The sequence below is a fragment of the Caenorhabditis briggsae genome (assembly GCF_000004555.2).
Source record: "Caenorhabditis briggsae complete genome, chrV, whole genome shotgun sequence".
In the NCBI taxonomy this organism is placed as follows: Eukaryota; Metazoa; Nematoda; class Chromadorea; order Rhabditida; family Rhabditidae; genus Caenorhabditis; species Caenorhabditis briggsae.
The window spans coordinates 915,743-929,728 of record NC_013488.2 but is presented as its reverse complement, the minus strand read 5'-3'; the positions used below and the strand labels follow the sequence as shown (position 1 = coordinate 929,728).

The window sequence follows — 13,986 nt, the reverse complement described above, 5'->3', positions numbered from 1 at the left end:
AAGGCTAAAAGGGGAAATTGGAAAATTTGGAGGAAGTCCCGTGGGTGGGCATGTCTGACAGGTGGATTGAAAGGTGGCAGAGTTTTTGATAGCCTGGGAAATTTATGTCAGCGAGGACTGATAGTCTACAGGGTGGCGCACACTGTAAAAAAGATTATATAACAAGTAGTGAATTTCAAAAGTTTTAATTTTCACATCAAAGTACTGAAATTTCAAATATTTTTGTGAGCCACGTGAATCTTTTGAATCTCCCAAAAGATGGACCGTTAATATTTTGGGAGCAACGTGTTTTTTCAACAAATATATTATAGTTGGCGGGAAAGTCTTTGTCACTCTGTTTGTTTAATCACTGTTCTCGTATATGGAGGCTGTGTATGATATCGACTCTAGTGAATAACAAGGTGATAAGAACCTTCCATATAAACAAGTCCCCATCTCCTTCCCTGCTCCTCATCTGTAATTGAAACGATATGTTTGTTCCCACTGCTATTCACATCAGACATGTTTTGATTTACCTCTTCCTATCTCACACCACGATGAAGGATTCGGAAACTTTCTTGAAGAATGTGTACAACACACATGCCCCTCACTACAATACTATTCGCAATTGGTTCCATCGTTTCGAAAAAGATGACTTCTCGCTCGATGAAAAGGATCGCTCTGGGAGACCCCGTGAGTTGGATTTGGACAAGCTGAAGCACGCATTGCAATCGGATCCATGTCAATCTAGCCGTGAACTAGCTGTCACATTCGGAGTTCACCATAGCACAGTCCTTGAAGGTTTGAAGTCTCTTGGAATGAGAAAACTTTTTGGTCGATTCATACCTCATCACCTGACTCAAGCCAACCTTGACCGCCGAGTCGACGATTCGATTACTCTTCTCACTCTCCACGCGGGCGATCGATGGCTGGACCGGCTAATAACCGGAGATGAGAAGTGGGTCTTCTACGATAATCACCACAGGAAATCCCAGTGGGTTGGAGAAGGAGAGAGCCCACAGGATGTCCCCAAACCCGACCTTCATCCGAAAAAAGTTATGCTCTCTGTGTGGTGGGGAGTGGACGGCCCCATCTACTGGGAACTTCTGCCCGAGGGCAAAACAATAACTGGAGACCTCTACACTACTCAACTACGAAACCTCAAGAAAGCAGTCGACCGTTCGGCCCTGAAAGACAAGAAAGTGTACTATCAACATGATAACGCTCGCCCACATGTTTCGAAACAAGTGAAGCAGGAGCTGATGGGATATGGATGGAATGTTCTCCCTCACCCCCCGTATTCTCCTGATCTTGCTCCTTCCGACTATTGGTTATTTGGCGATATGACACGTGCCTTCGAAGGAAGAAGCTTCAATTCCCGTGGAGCGGTCGAAGCGGCACTCAAACAATACTTTGCCTCACGCCCGGCTGGATTCTACCGCAATGGAATCCATAAATTGAGGGAACGTTGGAGACATGTTGTTGATAATGATGGACAATATAATTAATTATTCGGTTATTTTTTCTTTGAGAAATAAACTATTGAAAAAGTGACAAAGACTTTCCCGCCAACCTAATAACAGAAATATTAACACTTTCTGAATATACCCTAGCGAAGTCCTGAATGGACCCAAATCCCTCAAATTTTTACAGATAACTTGAAATAGCAACGAGATGATGCCCAACTTTTTTATTTTTCAAAATTTTGTTTCTGACGTCTTCTGGAGACATTCTTCTACTCGTGGAAGCACGGAAATTGGTGGAAATATAATTTTACATTTGATTCAAAGCTACTAGAACTTTCACAACGATTCCTCTAGTCTAAGTATTGTTATTGACTGTCTAAAGATGAAAGGCATTTCTTATGATTTCCATGAAGTGAAGCAAATTTGACAACCGACAACTCAGCTCAAAGTTGATCAATTGATTTAAAATTTGGTCAGTTTAGTGATGAATGATTCAATGTTTAGGTCTCCAAATTTGAGCTCAGTACAACGCTTTACTTAAAAGTTACGCTAAATTCCTTCTATTTTTCAGATTTTTCAGCTGAATCATTTCAAAAATTACAAGTCAAATATAAAATTCCAAGTGTCATCTAAGAACCTTTAATTTTCCTTTTCAAAAAAAATCTTAAAGTCCCCTTTTTGGACCCGACGGAGTATCTAATCTGAATTGAAACTAAGGCTTCTTACGGATCAAAACTCAGCTAGAGAAAAAACCAAGAAACCGAAATGAAACGAAAAAACGGAGCGAAAAGTTCGAATTTCCTCCTTCCTCTACTCCCATCACACCTATAATTATCGATCTCCTTGGCAACCAAACAGAAACTTTGGAATCTAAAAAATGAAAGGAGCCAAAGCGATCATAAGATACATCTGACAACAATAAGAGCCTAACCAACCTTCCCCATATCAGAAACGGAAAAGAAGAAAAGAAAAGAAACGAGAAGAAGAAGAAGAAATATGAAAGTAGTGAAAAAAAAGTAAGTGACCAAAAGAAGAAAAAAGAAGAAGAAAGGGTGTGGAAGAAGACTGCGTAATCAGAATGAATACATGGGAGATTAGGCTGGAGATAATGAGCAAAAAAAGAAACTTGCTCTTTGGAAGTATATAGACGACAGAGAAAAAAAATTCAGTTGGGTTTGTAATATAAGATTCTTGAGATCTAGGAAGGAGACATCTGAAAAGAATTCCAGAGTAGCCAGAGCCCCTCCTTGAGTCACAATAATAATAATAAAAATAATGGAAAAAAGGAAGAAATGTGTGTGTCTTGTTCTAGTCTCTGCAAATGCAGTTTTTTGATGAAACTGAATGAAGAGGAGTCAAGACAGCATCCGATGGCGGGCCCCGGCCCAACACAAACACATGAATGAAGCAGCAGAATTGAGATTTATATTGAAATTCTGAAGAGGGGAGCCGCTTTTGGTCCTCCTCTGCCCATATTAGAATCGCACCATGGGAAATTGGATCTCTCTCTCTCTCTCTCTCTCTCTCTCTTCCACCCAAAACCAACCATCACCACTTTTCCTTTGTTTTCCAAGAAGCTTCGGTTAGTCAAGAGGCTTTCATGTCACGTGAGATGATTTTGAAGAAAAAAAAGACAGAGAAAACGAAAGAAGAGGAGAAGGAAATTGTTAGGGAAATGCAACTACTAATTGAATATTATCAGCCTAGACAGTGCGATTGGGCATAGTCTAGGTAGAAGGAAAAGAGTGTGTACCTTGATGGAAATCAGAGTTTATGAAAAGTTATTTTTAGAGTTATCAATCAGAATATCCATGATAAAGCTGAAACTTTTAAATGCATTGTTAGAACCAAGGAGAACCACTGTTCTCAAAAAAAAGCCTAGTTGGAAAGTTGCTTTGTTTCAATGGAACATAACTTCTTAAAATAACAGTACCAAGAAATTGCTAACTAGGAAACGAAAATTTCGTACTTTAATATATTTCGGAGTGTACCTTCTGGGTTGGCTCACGATTTCTAAGCCTAAATTTTAATTTATGAAAGGTGACTATTTGAGGGTGACACACGAATACCCGGACTGATAAAAACTGGTATATCTTCAGACATAAGTATCATGGAAGCACGGAAAATTGGTAGAAAAATAATTTTACGAAAACTACTACAATCTTCAAAGCTATTCCTCAATTTTAGGTATTGTTATTATTATTCGAAGATGAGCGGCGTAGTTGTCGATTTCATGAGATGAGGCAACTTTGACAAGCGATTGAAACTTGGCCGGTTAAGTGATTAATTATTTGAGCTTTTACAGATCCATTTTTATCCTAGTACAACGTTTTAATGAAATTTTATGCTGGTACAAACTTTAGTCCGGGTGCGCCACCCTGTAAATATAAGTTCTACGACAGGAATTTTTTAAAAAATCGAGGAAATACATTCGCCAGAAAAAAATAAATTCCGTAAAACCCGTTCCACACCATCTCTTTCGTTTGTTTTTAGCAGAATCCGATTGTTCCGATTTTCAGAAAATTAAACGCAATCCTAGTAGTCAACTCCAAGAAAACACTGGTATACTGGAGCCCCCTGGTGTAATTGAATTTTCTAGATTTCTGGAGTCAAGATTCAGTGGAATCCAGGAGTAATTGATTTCAGAAAGACGCTTAACTATATATTAGATTTTGAAAATATCTGGAACATTTCGCTAGGCGATAAAAGAGAATAGTCCTTGAACAAAATACTGGGAACTAAAAGAAAAGTTCAGAAGCTCCTGCTCATTACCCTTTATGAATGGGGCAGTTCAAAGAGATTAACATTTGTTATACTTGATCAAATCTTTTTCAGTTCCAGATCAGTAACCTGGTGCAAAACTTTTGGGATAAAAACTTGTAGCCTAGTATGACTAACACCATCAAAATACATACAAGATTCTGAATAATTTTTTGACATTGCGAATGGAAAACAACCTAGAAATCTAATGTCAAACTTAAAAAGAGAAATCGAAGAAATTCGGCCCAGTATCCAAGGGTACATCGAAAAAGGGTACATCGAGTTCTTAGGGTACATTGGTTCCAAGGGTACATTGGTTTGTTCGGTACATGTAGGTGGACAAAAAAAGTAAATCAATATTTTTATACATACTATTTTGCTTTCTGCTCAAAATTATAGGCTTAGGCTAAAACGTCTTACAGTCTAAGATCCCATGTACCCTCAGAACCAATTTACCCTAAGAACTCGATGTAACCTCGATGTACCCTTTTTCGATGTACCCTTGGATCGTGGGCCAAGAAATTCGGCGAACGTGAAAATAAAACAAATGTGAATTCTGTGACGACATACATAATCAGTTTTCGATAAAATTATCAAGGCTTTTTTGGGGATAAAGCCTAGAGGGTCAGGTGTTTCTGACTAGATTAGGCTCGCCTAGAAATTTCGCAAAAAATATTGATTCAACGCTATTGGAACGTTGAGAACATCAACTATTCAGTGGGAGGAAGTGCAAAACACATCCATTTTCTTGACACTAAGAGTTCGAAACTTTGAGCACACATGTGGAGGTGGTGTTTCGAAGAAACTTGCTTCTAATAATATGTTGAAATATGTTTTTGGAGGAAAATTGCAGAAAATCAAAACTTCTAAAAATCAAATAGTTGTCAGAGATCGGAATGGCTTTGGAATATCCTAAAACCTGTAATAAAAGAACCCTAACTTTTTAACTTTGAGCCAATTTATCTCGGTTTCTGCCAAAGATATCAAAAAAATGTTTACTGATAAAATTTGCATCATAATATAACAAACATTTTATCAGTTGACACATTTTTGATATCTCTTATAGAAATCGAGATAACTGAGCTCAAATGTGATAGTAGAAGGGCCCTTCTATCAGAGGTTATACGTGTGTTTTGAGCAATGATCTGGTATCCTCCAAATCGATTTTAAATTCCGAAAATCAACTATGCAAAACTTCAAGTATCCTACACAAAGCTAAAAATCGGGATTTTAATAAAACCAATAGATCATTGTTTCACATATAAATTGGGCTAATTAATTCTTTTCCGGAACTTTGAAGAACTGAATTGGCTTGATTTGGAGAGGCTAGAAACCACTATACAAACTACAGAGTTGATATTTTTCGAGTAAATTTTTGAACTAGATTTTTGTCAAAACAACTCAAATATTGAATGAGAGTGTCTTTTCCCCCCAAAAAATATTCCCGAATCGACGTCATCCATCCTAATCAGTTAACCAAAACCATCTCGATCACGAAAAACAAAAAAGCAGTTGACCACTAGACTATAATACGGCTTTTTGGCTGAAACTGTTTTTCAGCACTATGTGTTTACGTGGCAAATCTAATTGACTGTGAGGTGATACAAAAACAAAAGGCGTTTTGGGCGAGCCATTTCAAATTCAATTTCCCAATATATGCACCTGCTTCCCTCGCTCGTTGCTTATCTTACCCGGAATATGAAGTTAGAGAGAAAACATAGAAAAAATTTTGGTTATGATCTGTGAACTTGCTTTTGTCTGGGTGGGCAAAAATCGATTACCATCAATTTGAGCTCAACTATCTAGGTTCCTGTGAAAGATATCGGAATTTTGTTAACTGACAAAATACTTCTGATATTATGATAAACATTTTATCAGTTGAAATTTTTATTGTACCTTTGACAGGAATTGAGATAAAATAGCTCAAAGTGGACGTTTATGGCCCAAAGACATCTAGAAAAAAATTTTTAGAACAATGTATTTTTGAAAATGTGTCATATGAGAAAAAAAAGTTATGCATAATTTTGTGAAGGAAGCTTCAGGAGGCAGAAAAAAAAGAGAACCTGATTGTCATGACTTATTCAGAAAGTTTTCGTTTTGGAATTTTTTGTCATCGGGAGTAACTTAACGATGTGTCTTATAAGTTAAAAGAGACAGAATTATAAAAAGGTCAGGGGCATGAAAAAATATTTTTTCCCGAAATTCGCTTATACAGGCCTCTGGAGGAGTTGAACTTGTGGGTCAGCAGCTGGAGGTGGCGCGCCGCAACCAGCTGAGCTACGGTAGCTGAGGCGGACACTAAACACTGTACACCGTCACGTCAGAATGCATACCGTAACTCCAAAACATATTTGAAAACTCCCCGAAAAAAAACTGAACGAATAGGGGAAGTTTTTTTTTCTGTCCAATAAAAAACAGGAAAAGACAAAATTTGTACCTGATGAGTAATGAGCTTTTTGAATGTGATGTTAAGTTTGAGCTCAATTTTGTCGCTTTCTGTCAGAGGTAGGAAAAAGTTGTCAACTGATAAAATGTTTGTGATATTATCATAAACAATTTATCAGTTGATAATTGTGTTATATCTTCCACAGAAACTAAGCTAATTGAGCTCGATGTTGACGGTTTGGGTGGGCTTCCAGCAGAGGAAATACGGAAAATGAATATTCGAAAACTCTAATACGAACCAATTTTTGTCAGAAATGGCTTATTCATACTAGAATTTTCAAACGGTGTTACCTTTAAAAGTTAATACAAAAAACCTATAAAAATTGCTGAATCATCAGAATCGCAACCAGCGTCAAATGATTCGAAAGTTCCCGAAAGCAAAAAAAAATTGAGCGATCAATTAACACCAAAAATGTGTCATCAATAATATGAAGAACTCCAAAAAACCTTCTGAAAAAAAAAGAGTGAAGAAAGCCTTCTGATTGCAAGTGAGTCACATCTTCTTCTCCGTCTCCCCAAGTTGTTGTGAATTTGAATTTTTTTCGTCACCAATGGGAAAAAACACCTGATTTGCGGGTAGTGCTTATTGCTTTTTTTTTGGTGCCACTTTACAACAAAAAATTGACAAAATGGAAATTTGAAATAAAACATTTATGTAAGGAAGAAAAGGCTTCATGTTCAGATGATCAAAAACTAGAGAAAAGGTTTCAAAAAAGGAAGAAATGAAAAAAATAAAAAGAGAAGAAGAAGTATAAATAGTGCATGTGCATATCTATGACTTTTTCTCATTTAATTAGGTGCAAGTGACATATATCTCTAGCCTATACTCTCTTCTACATATTTGTCTGATGCCAGTATATATAGACTGATGTCAGTTCTGACTGAAAAGGTACACAATAACTAGATAACTGATATTATTGGGGAAAAGAAGGGAGAGTCACGAGAAAAGAAAAAAGTGAGAATTTTGAAATTTTGTGACTAGTTATTATAACATGTAATGATGCAAACAATCTAAATCATTTTAATATTAGAGTGAAGGACACAAACAAGAAGATTAAATATACCGTAAAATATGAATGACACCCTAACTTCAAATTTTGAGCCGATTTATCTTGCTTCCTGTGAAAGATATCAAGAACTTGTCAACGGATAACATATTTCTGATATCATGATAAAAGCCATGCAAAACTACAAAATCATATGATTAGTGCAGAAGTACTCAGACTCTTCTAAGAAACTGTCAGACATTATGAGAATTTTGTATTTGCTGTTCTTGACCACAAAAGTTTGTTGTTGACCTTTTTTGGTGCTCATTATCGGCGAGATTGTAAAACAATGAAAATTTGGGAAGGCCGTAAATCCTGTAATAAAAGGGCTACCGCAAGTTTGAGCTCGATAAACAATGGATCAATCAACAACTTTTTTATATCTTTGACAAGAACCGAGTTATCTTGGCTCATAGTTAAAAGTTAGACATGTGAAAGTTTGATTTTGAAACTACGAAATTCGAAACATCTAGACAATGAAAACACAAATAATCACTTGACCAGATTCCCTGCTGACCTAATCTGATGTCTTAAGAAAAATCAGACTTTTATGCCACATTCTTGTTATAGAAGACGTGAGAAAATCGTCTTGCATAATGAAGGTTCGTGGGAGACAGCACCTTGGTTTTTTGATTTTATCTAGGGATGTTTGAATTTTTCTGGGTATGGTAACTTTTTTAAAATAATTTTCAGTTCTATAAAAAACTAACAATAGTTCCAACCTGGTTTAAGGGAAGATCCCATTTACCGTAAGCACTCTAATAGGAGGCCACTCTACCTTTCCACTTTGAGCTTAATTATTTCGGTTTCGAAAAGAGATACCAAAAAGTGGTTGACAGACAAAATATTGGTGATAGTATGACAAAGATTTTATTAGCTGACAATTTTTCAATATCTTTCACAGGAACCGAGATATATCGGCTCAAATTTGGTGGATTGGCTGGCCTTCTATTAGAGTGTTTACAAAAAAATTATGAGCTCAACCGCCTCCTCATTAATCATTGGGAAAATCTTTGGTATCTAGTGTGTACAAAATCAGCAGAGCATGGAGTGTACTGGAGAAAATCGAAATCATAAATCACGGAATATGACGAAACGGATACAGACCGTTCTAATGAGTAAGTGCATACAAAAACATGGATCACATGAAGAGCCAAAATCAAACCAACAAATCTGGAGATATTTCGTTGTTGACACGGAAAATAACAATTTTATTTCACAAACAAATTCAATTTGTACCTTCTCGCGATGTCCAAATGTTAGAGTAAAGTTTGTTGAAGTTTATGACAAGAAGAAAACAAATGTTTCATAAAAAATCAAAAATAGAAATTAGAGCAATAGAGGAAGCAAGGAAACAAAGTGAAGGTCCCACCTTATCAAGGTTGAGCTCAATTATCTCGGTTCTTGTCGAAGATATTTGAGAGTTGTCTACTGATAAAATGTAGATGAGATTATGGTATGCAATTTATCAGTTGACAACTTTTTGAAATCTTTGACAGAAAGTGAAAAAATATATAGGCTCAAAGTGAACAGTTAGGCGGCAGCTGAGAGGCTAGAAAAGTAAAATTACGATGTAAAATTTATGATAGCAAAAAGATCAACAAAAATTTAAGAAAATGGACATTATCTAGTTCTGAGAAAAATTTGAAAAATAATAACAACACTTTAAAAATCTAGGAAGTGCCTAGTACAAATTCTAGTGGACGTTCTCAATTTGCTATTTGTACAGGTGATGCGTAATCACCAAAGTTTGTGCTAGCATAAAATTTGAGCCTAGCATTGTACTGGGCTCAAATTTAGAGTGCAAAAATTATAATATTTCATCAATAAACTGACAAAGTTTCAAATTGTTTGATCTACTTTGAGCTGAGTTACCGCTTGGAAAAGTTTCTTCATCTCGTGATATTCGCTATTCCACTTTGGACAATCATAAAAGTACATGGAGTTGAAGAACCGCTTCACAAATTTGAGCAGCTTTGAATCAAACGTAAAATTTTATTTTTACCAATTTTCCTGCTTCCAGGATACTTATGTCTTAAGGTAATACGCATTTTTATCAGTCTGGCTAATTGCTCGCCACCAAAAAAATCTTGTCTTGAATTCTCACTATTCTACGCATTTCATTCACCCTCCAATCTAAAAAAAAAGAAGAGCTAGACTATGAATAAAACTAACTGAAGTGGCCAGTACTTCCAAGAAAAAATATTCATTTGGAGTCCAGATTCTGGAGAATTCTGAAGTGGGTGGAGCTAAAAAGGAGGGCGTGTGAAGTGGTGGAAATACTTCTACACTTCAGCGCCATGGGAATGTTACGTAGCTGAGTTAATCAGGATTTTTTTGTTCTGTTTTTTTTGGACCAGGATTTTGTGTTAATCAAAATGAGAGAGAGAGAGAGAGAGAGAGAGAGAGAGAGAGAAATAACTAGAAAAGCCAATTCAGATACAATGAAACAAGAAAAAGAAGAATATGTCTTCAACTTTGTTTTCAAGCAGTAGAGCATCTCCATTGGCAACCACGGGGGCTTGAAGTAGAGAAAAACACCGAAGGGGAAAAAACTAGAGAAAAATACCTTTCTTCTTCTTCCTTCTCCCCGCCAAGTTACCTTTTTTAACGCACACTTTCCCTCGAACAGAATTAGATGGAGAATCAGGAGGCAGGTTGTTGTAGCCCAGTGTGTGTTTGTGACGTTTTTCTCTTTTCCGCTTCTTGTTTTTTTTCTCAATTGGTGAGATGGGAGCAATGAAGATGATTGTCTTTTGTTTTTCGAGGGAAAGGGGGGAAAATGAGATACTTGATTGGGAAATTATTCAGTTGAACAAAATTTGACAGGAATCAGAAGAAAAATCAGAAGAATGGAGATATGACTAGAGTCTGAGAATTTGAAAAATATAGAAAATTTCAATACCAACAAAATCAAAAAAAAAAGTGACACGACTGGAAAAGTTACTAATTTTGGAACAGTAAGAATTACAGAGATTACACATCCAGGATTACTGTAATACCGTAAACACTCTTATAGAAGGCCTCCTAAATCGATAACGTTAGGTCCATATATCTCCTTTCCTGTGAAAGATCAAAAAGAAGTCAACTGATAAATTAGCATAATATCACAAACATTTTATTAGTTGACGCTTTTTTGATATATTTCGAAGGGACCGAGATAATTGAGCTCAACGAGCACGTATAGGATAAGCTTCTATTAGAGCAAACCTTCTATTAGAGCGTACCTTTAGAACAGTCAATATTGCGAAGATTCATCATCCAGGATTACTGTAACGGTTGGGAAATTTTGCGAGGTTACTGTAACTTGGATGACAGACAATGCGCTTGAAATTTTGCATTACATTATGCAAATTAGCTGGAAATTTTGATAAATTACTCCAGAAACTGAAATTCGCATATTTCGAGATAAATGTGAATTTTCATTCACTTCAAAAATTTTGTTATTTTACTGATTAGTGCTTTCTGGGATTTTCAGTATAACTTGGCAATTTCAGACGGTTTCTTAGAACATTAAAATAAACTAACAAATTTGTAATATACCGTAAATGCTCTAATAGAAGCCCACCCTATATGTTTGCTTTGAGCTCAATCATCTCGGTCTGAATAAGAGTTATCAAGAACTGGTAAACCAATAAAATATTTCTGATATTATGATAAACAAATTATCAGTTGTCAATTTTTTGATATGTTTTGTAGAAACCGAGATAATTGAACTATAATTGTCTTTAGAGCTAAAACAGTAATTCAACAAACCTGAAATAATTTTACTGAAATTGCCTTCAAAAATACGGAAACTACAATTTAAAAACCTCGAAAATTGTGACCACAAAAAATAAAATAATTTCATACTTGGAATAAGCAGACACACCAGCTAATCCCACACCCCCAGCAACCCTTAATTAGCCACTTCCTCTTCTTTATTTCTCACGAAAAATATTTATCATTTGACGACGATTTTGTCGGTTTCTCTCTGAAAAGATCAATTTTTTAAATTTCAGTCTCGAAGGAATACCGAAGGTCCTGGAGAAATTTTGTGGCTTCTACAGAATGTTGCACAAATTGTGTCTCTGTATTGAGCAGACATCATAGCGTATATAATGATTCCAATACACATAGATGAGCATATGAAGGCGTCAACTTGACTGTAGATGTATTCGTCTAGTTGTCTGAAATTGTTATTGATTAGTAGATCCTTCAACAACTTTGAGCCAAAGTTGTCAGGTCCTTCTATTACAGGTTTCACAGAACTTACACGAAATCTGATGGATTTATAAGACCAAGAGCAAAAAGGAAAACGTATGGAAGTTCTGCGAAGATGTAGCAGAAGAGAAAGGCAACAAGGCCGTATGTAGCATTTATCTGTTTTTTGGTATTTTCAGCGGATTTGACTGGGCCAGGAGAACGGAGCTCAATAACTAAGAAAATGGTGAGAACGATCATGATGAAAATTGGAATAATCTGAAAGTAAGGTTTATTTTTCATTCTATTAAAATGTTCGAAGAGTTATATTTTCTTAACAATTGCGAAAAAGTTCCGAAAAATCCGAAATGCCCGATAAACGCTGCTTAGAAAACCTTGCTGAAAAAAGGTTGTAGGGACGAGGGTTTGAATTCCCGCGCAATGAGAAATTTAGGCAACGGTAGCAGGCGGGCTTCCTATCAGGTGGCGGACGAGATAACAGCTGAAACAATCCGGAAAGTTTTCTATATGAAAAAGGCTTCTCACTGCGGTTTCTAGCCTAGGTTTCTCATTGCCCGGTAATTCGAATCCTCGTCCCTCTTTGCAGCCTTTCTATATTTTCGGTCGCGTTTTTGGGGCTTTCAGATTTAAAAAAATTAAATTCAATAAAAACTTTTTGTTGATTAAACCGAACTCACAAAACCTGTCACACCGGCAATTGACAATAATATCCGTCTCAGACAGTCTCCAGAAAACGCTTCAATATTGTACACTTTTTGGTATTTACATCTGAAACATTGAATTGTTCAATTTTTCGAATTCGTCTGACTATAAGAACCCACCTCTTTTCCTTTATCAACTCTTCAATTTTCTCCTCATCCACAATCTCTTCAATTCGATGGTATGATACTCTTAGCAGGTGATTGAAGAAAAAAATGGCCGTCATTAAACAAATAAAAGATATCATGAAGATTTTCAACATTTTTGATCCGGGTGGGGACCTGGAAATTTAAATTTTCTGTTACTCGGATGACCGTATTTTTTTGTAATACCCTATAGGCACTTGGAGCTCAATTATCTCGATTACTGTCACAGATTTCAAGAAATTGTAAACTGATAAGTTGTTAATCATAATATCACCGATACTTTGACAGTTGACAAATTTTTGATATATTTTATGGGAACCGAGATGATTGAGCTCAAAGTGCATCTCCAGGGTGGCTATTACAGAAAACACGGTAGTTGAAACATACAGTCCACGCTTGACCTCCAAGATTACCATAGCTCTCAAGAAGGTGATGTAGATAATTAGCCATAGAATGAATTGATTGATAATTTGGTAGGCGAGGAAATAAATTAGCTGGAATGAAGTTGAACTATCATAGTCTTACATGTACCGTGCTAACCCCTACAACATAGTAGCGATACGAATGATGACAGGTGCCAAAATGTTCATGAACTTCGAAAACACTCTTTATCACTCTTATCACTCCACTCAACACTCCACAAAGCGCTATGCAAATCATCTCTTTGGATACGGATTGTGTTCGCATTGCTGGCCTCGTTAGAATAGTCAAATGGAAAATGTTGAAAAGAAAAATATAAAGTGGTTATGATCAGAACTATTATCATTGTAGGACCTCGATATTGTCTGGAAATGTTTCAGATGTACTTGGATATCGGTAAGTGGTGCTCTCACAGGTCAAAGTTTTTGAGAGCGGTTTGTCCCTACAACCTTTTTTCAGCAAGGTTTTCTAAGCAGCGTTTATCGGGCATTTCGGATTTTTCGGAACTTTTTCGCAATTGTTAAGAAAATATAACTCTTCGAACATTTTAATAGAATGAAAAATAAACCTTACTTTCAGATTATTCCAATTTTCATCATGATCGTTCTCACCATTTTCTTAGTTATTGAGCTCCGTTCTCCTGGCCCAGTCAAATCCGCTGAAAATACCAAAAAACAGATAAATGCTACATACGGCCTTGTTGCCTTTCTCTTCTGCTACATCTTCGCAGAACTTCCATACGTTTTCCTTTTTGCTCTTGGTCTTATAAATCCATCAGATTTCGTGTAAGTTCTGTGAAACCCTGTAATAGAAGGACCTGAC

General features: G+C 36.3%; 2 protein-coding genes across 2 annotated transcripts in view; one reads left to right on the top strand and one right to left on the bottom strand.

Annotated features, from left to right (window-relative positions):
- Positions 1-11,693: 11,693 nt before the first annotated feature.
- CBG11279 lies at positions 11,694-13,431 on the bottom strand (the record flags this gene model as incomplete). The annotated part of the gene is made up of 6 exons (XM_045236563.1): positions 11,694-11,865; positions 11,952-12,157; positions 12,577-12,667; positions 12,721-12,879; positions 13,132-13,238; positions 13,285-13,431. 6 exons carry the CDS (start codon positions 13,429-13,431, stop codon positions 11,694-11,696), a joined length of 882 nt encoding a protein of 293 aa, XP_045094578.1.
- A 113-nt stretch (positions 13,432-13,544) lies between these two features.
- Positions 13,545-13,986, top strand: part of CBG11280 — a gene marked incomplete at both ends in the record, with an annotated part of 3,379 nt that continues 2,937 nt past the window's right edge. The window contains 2 exons of the mRNA XM_002635020.1: positions 13,545-13,598; positions 13,744-13,949. Of these exons, the coding sequence (XP_002635066.1) occupies positions 13,545-13,598; positions 13,744-13,949 (260 nt within the window). The remainder of the gene's footprint in view (positions 13,599-13,743; positions 13,950-13,986) is intronic.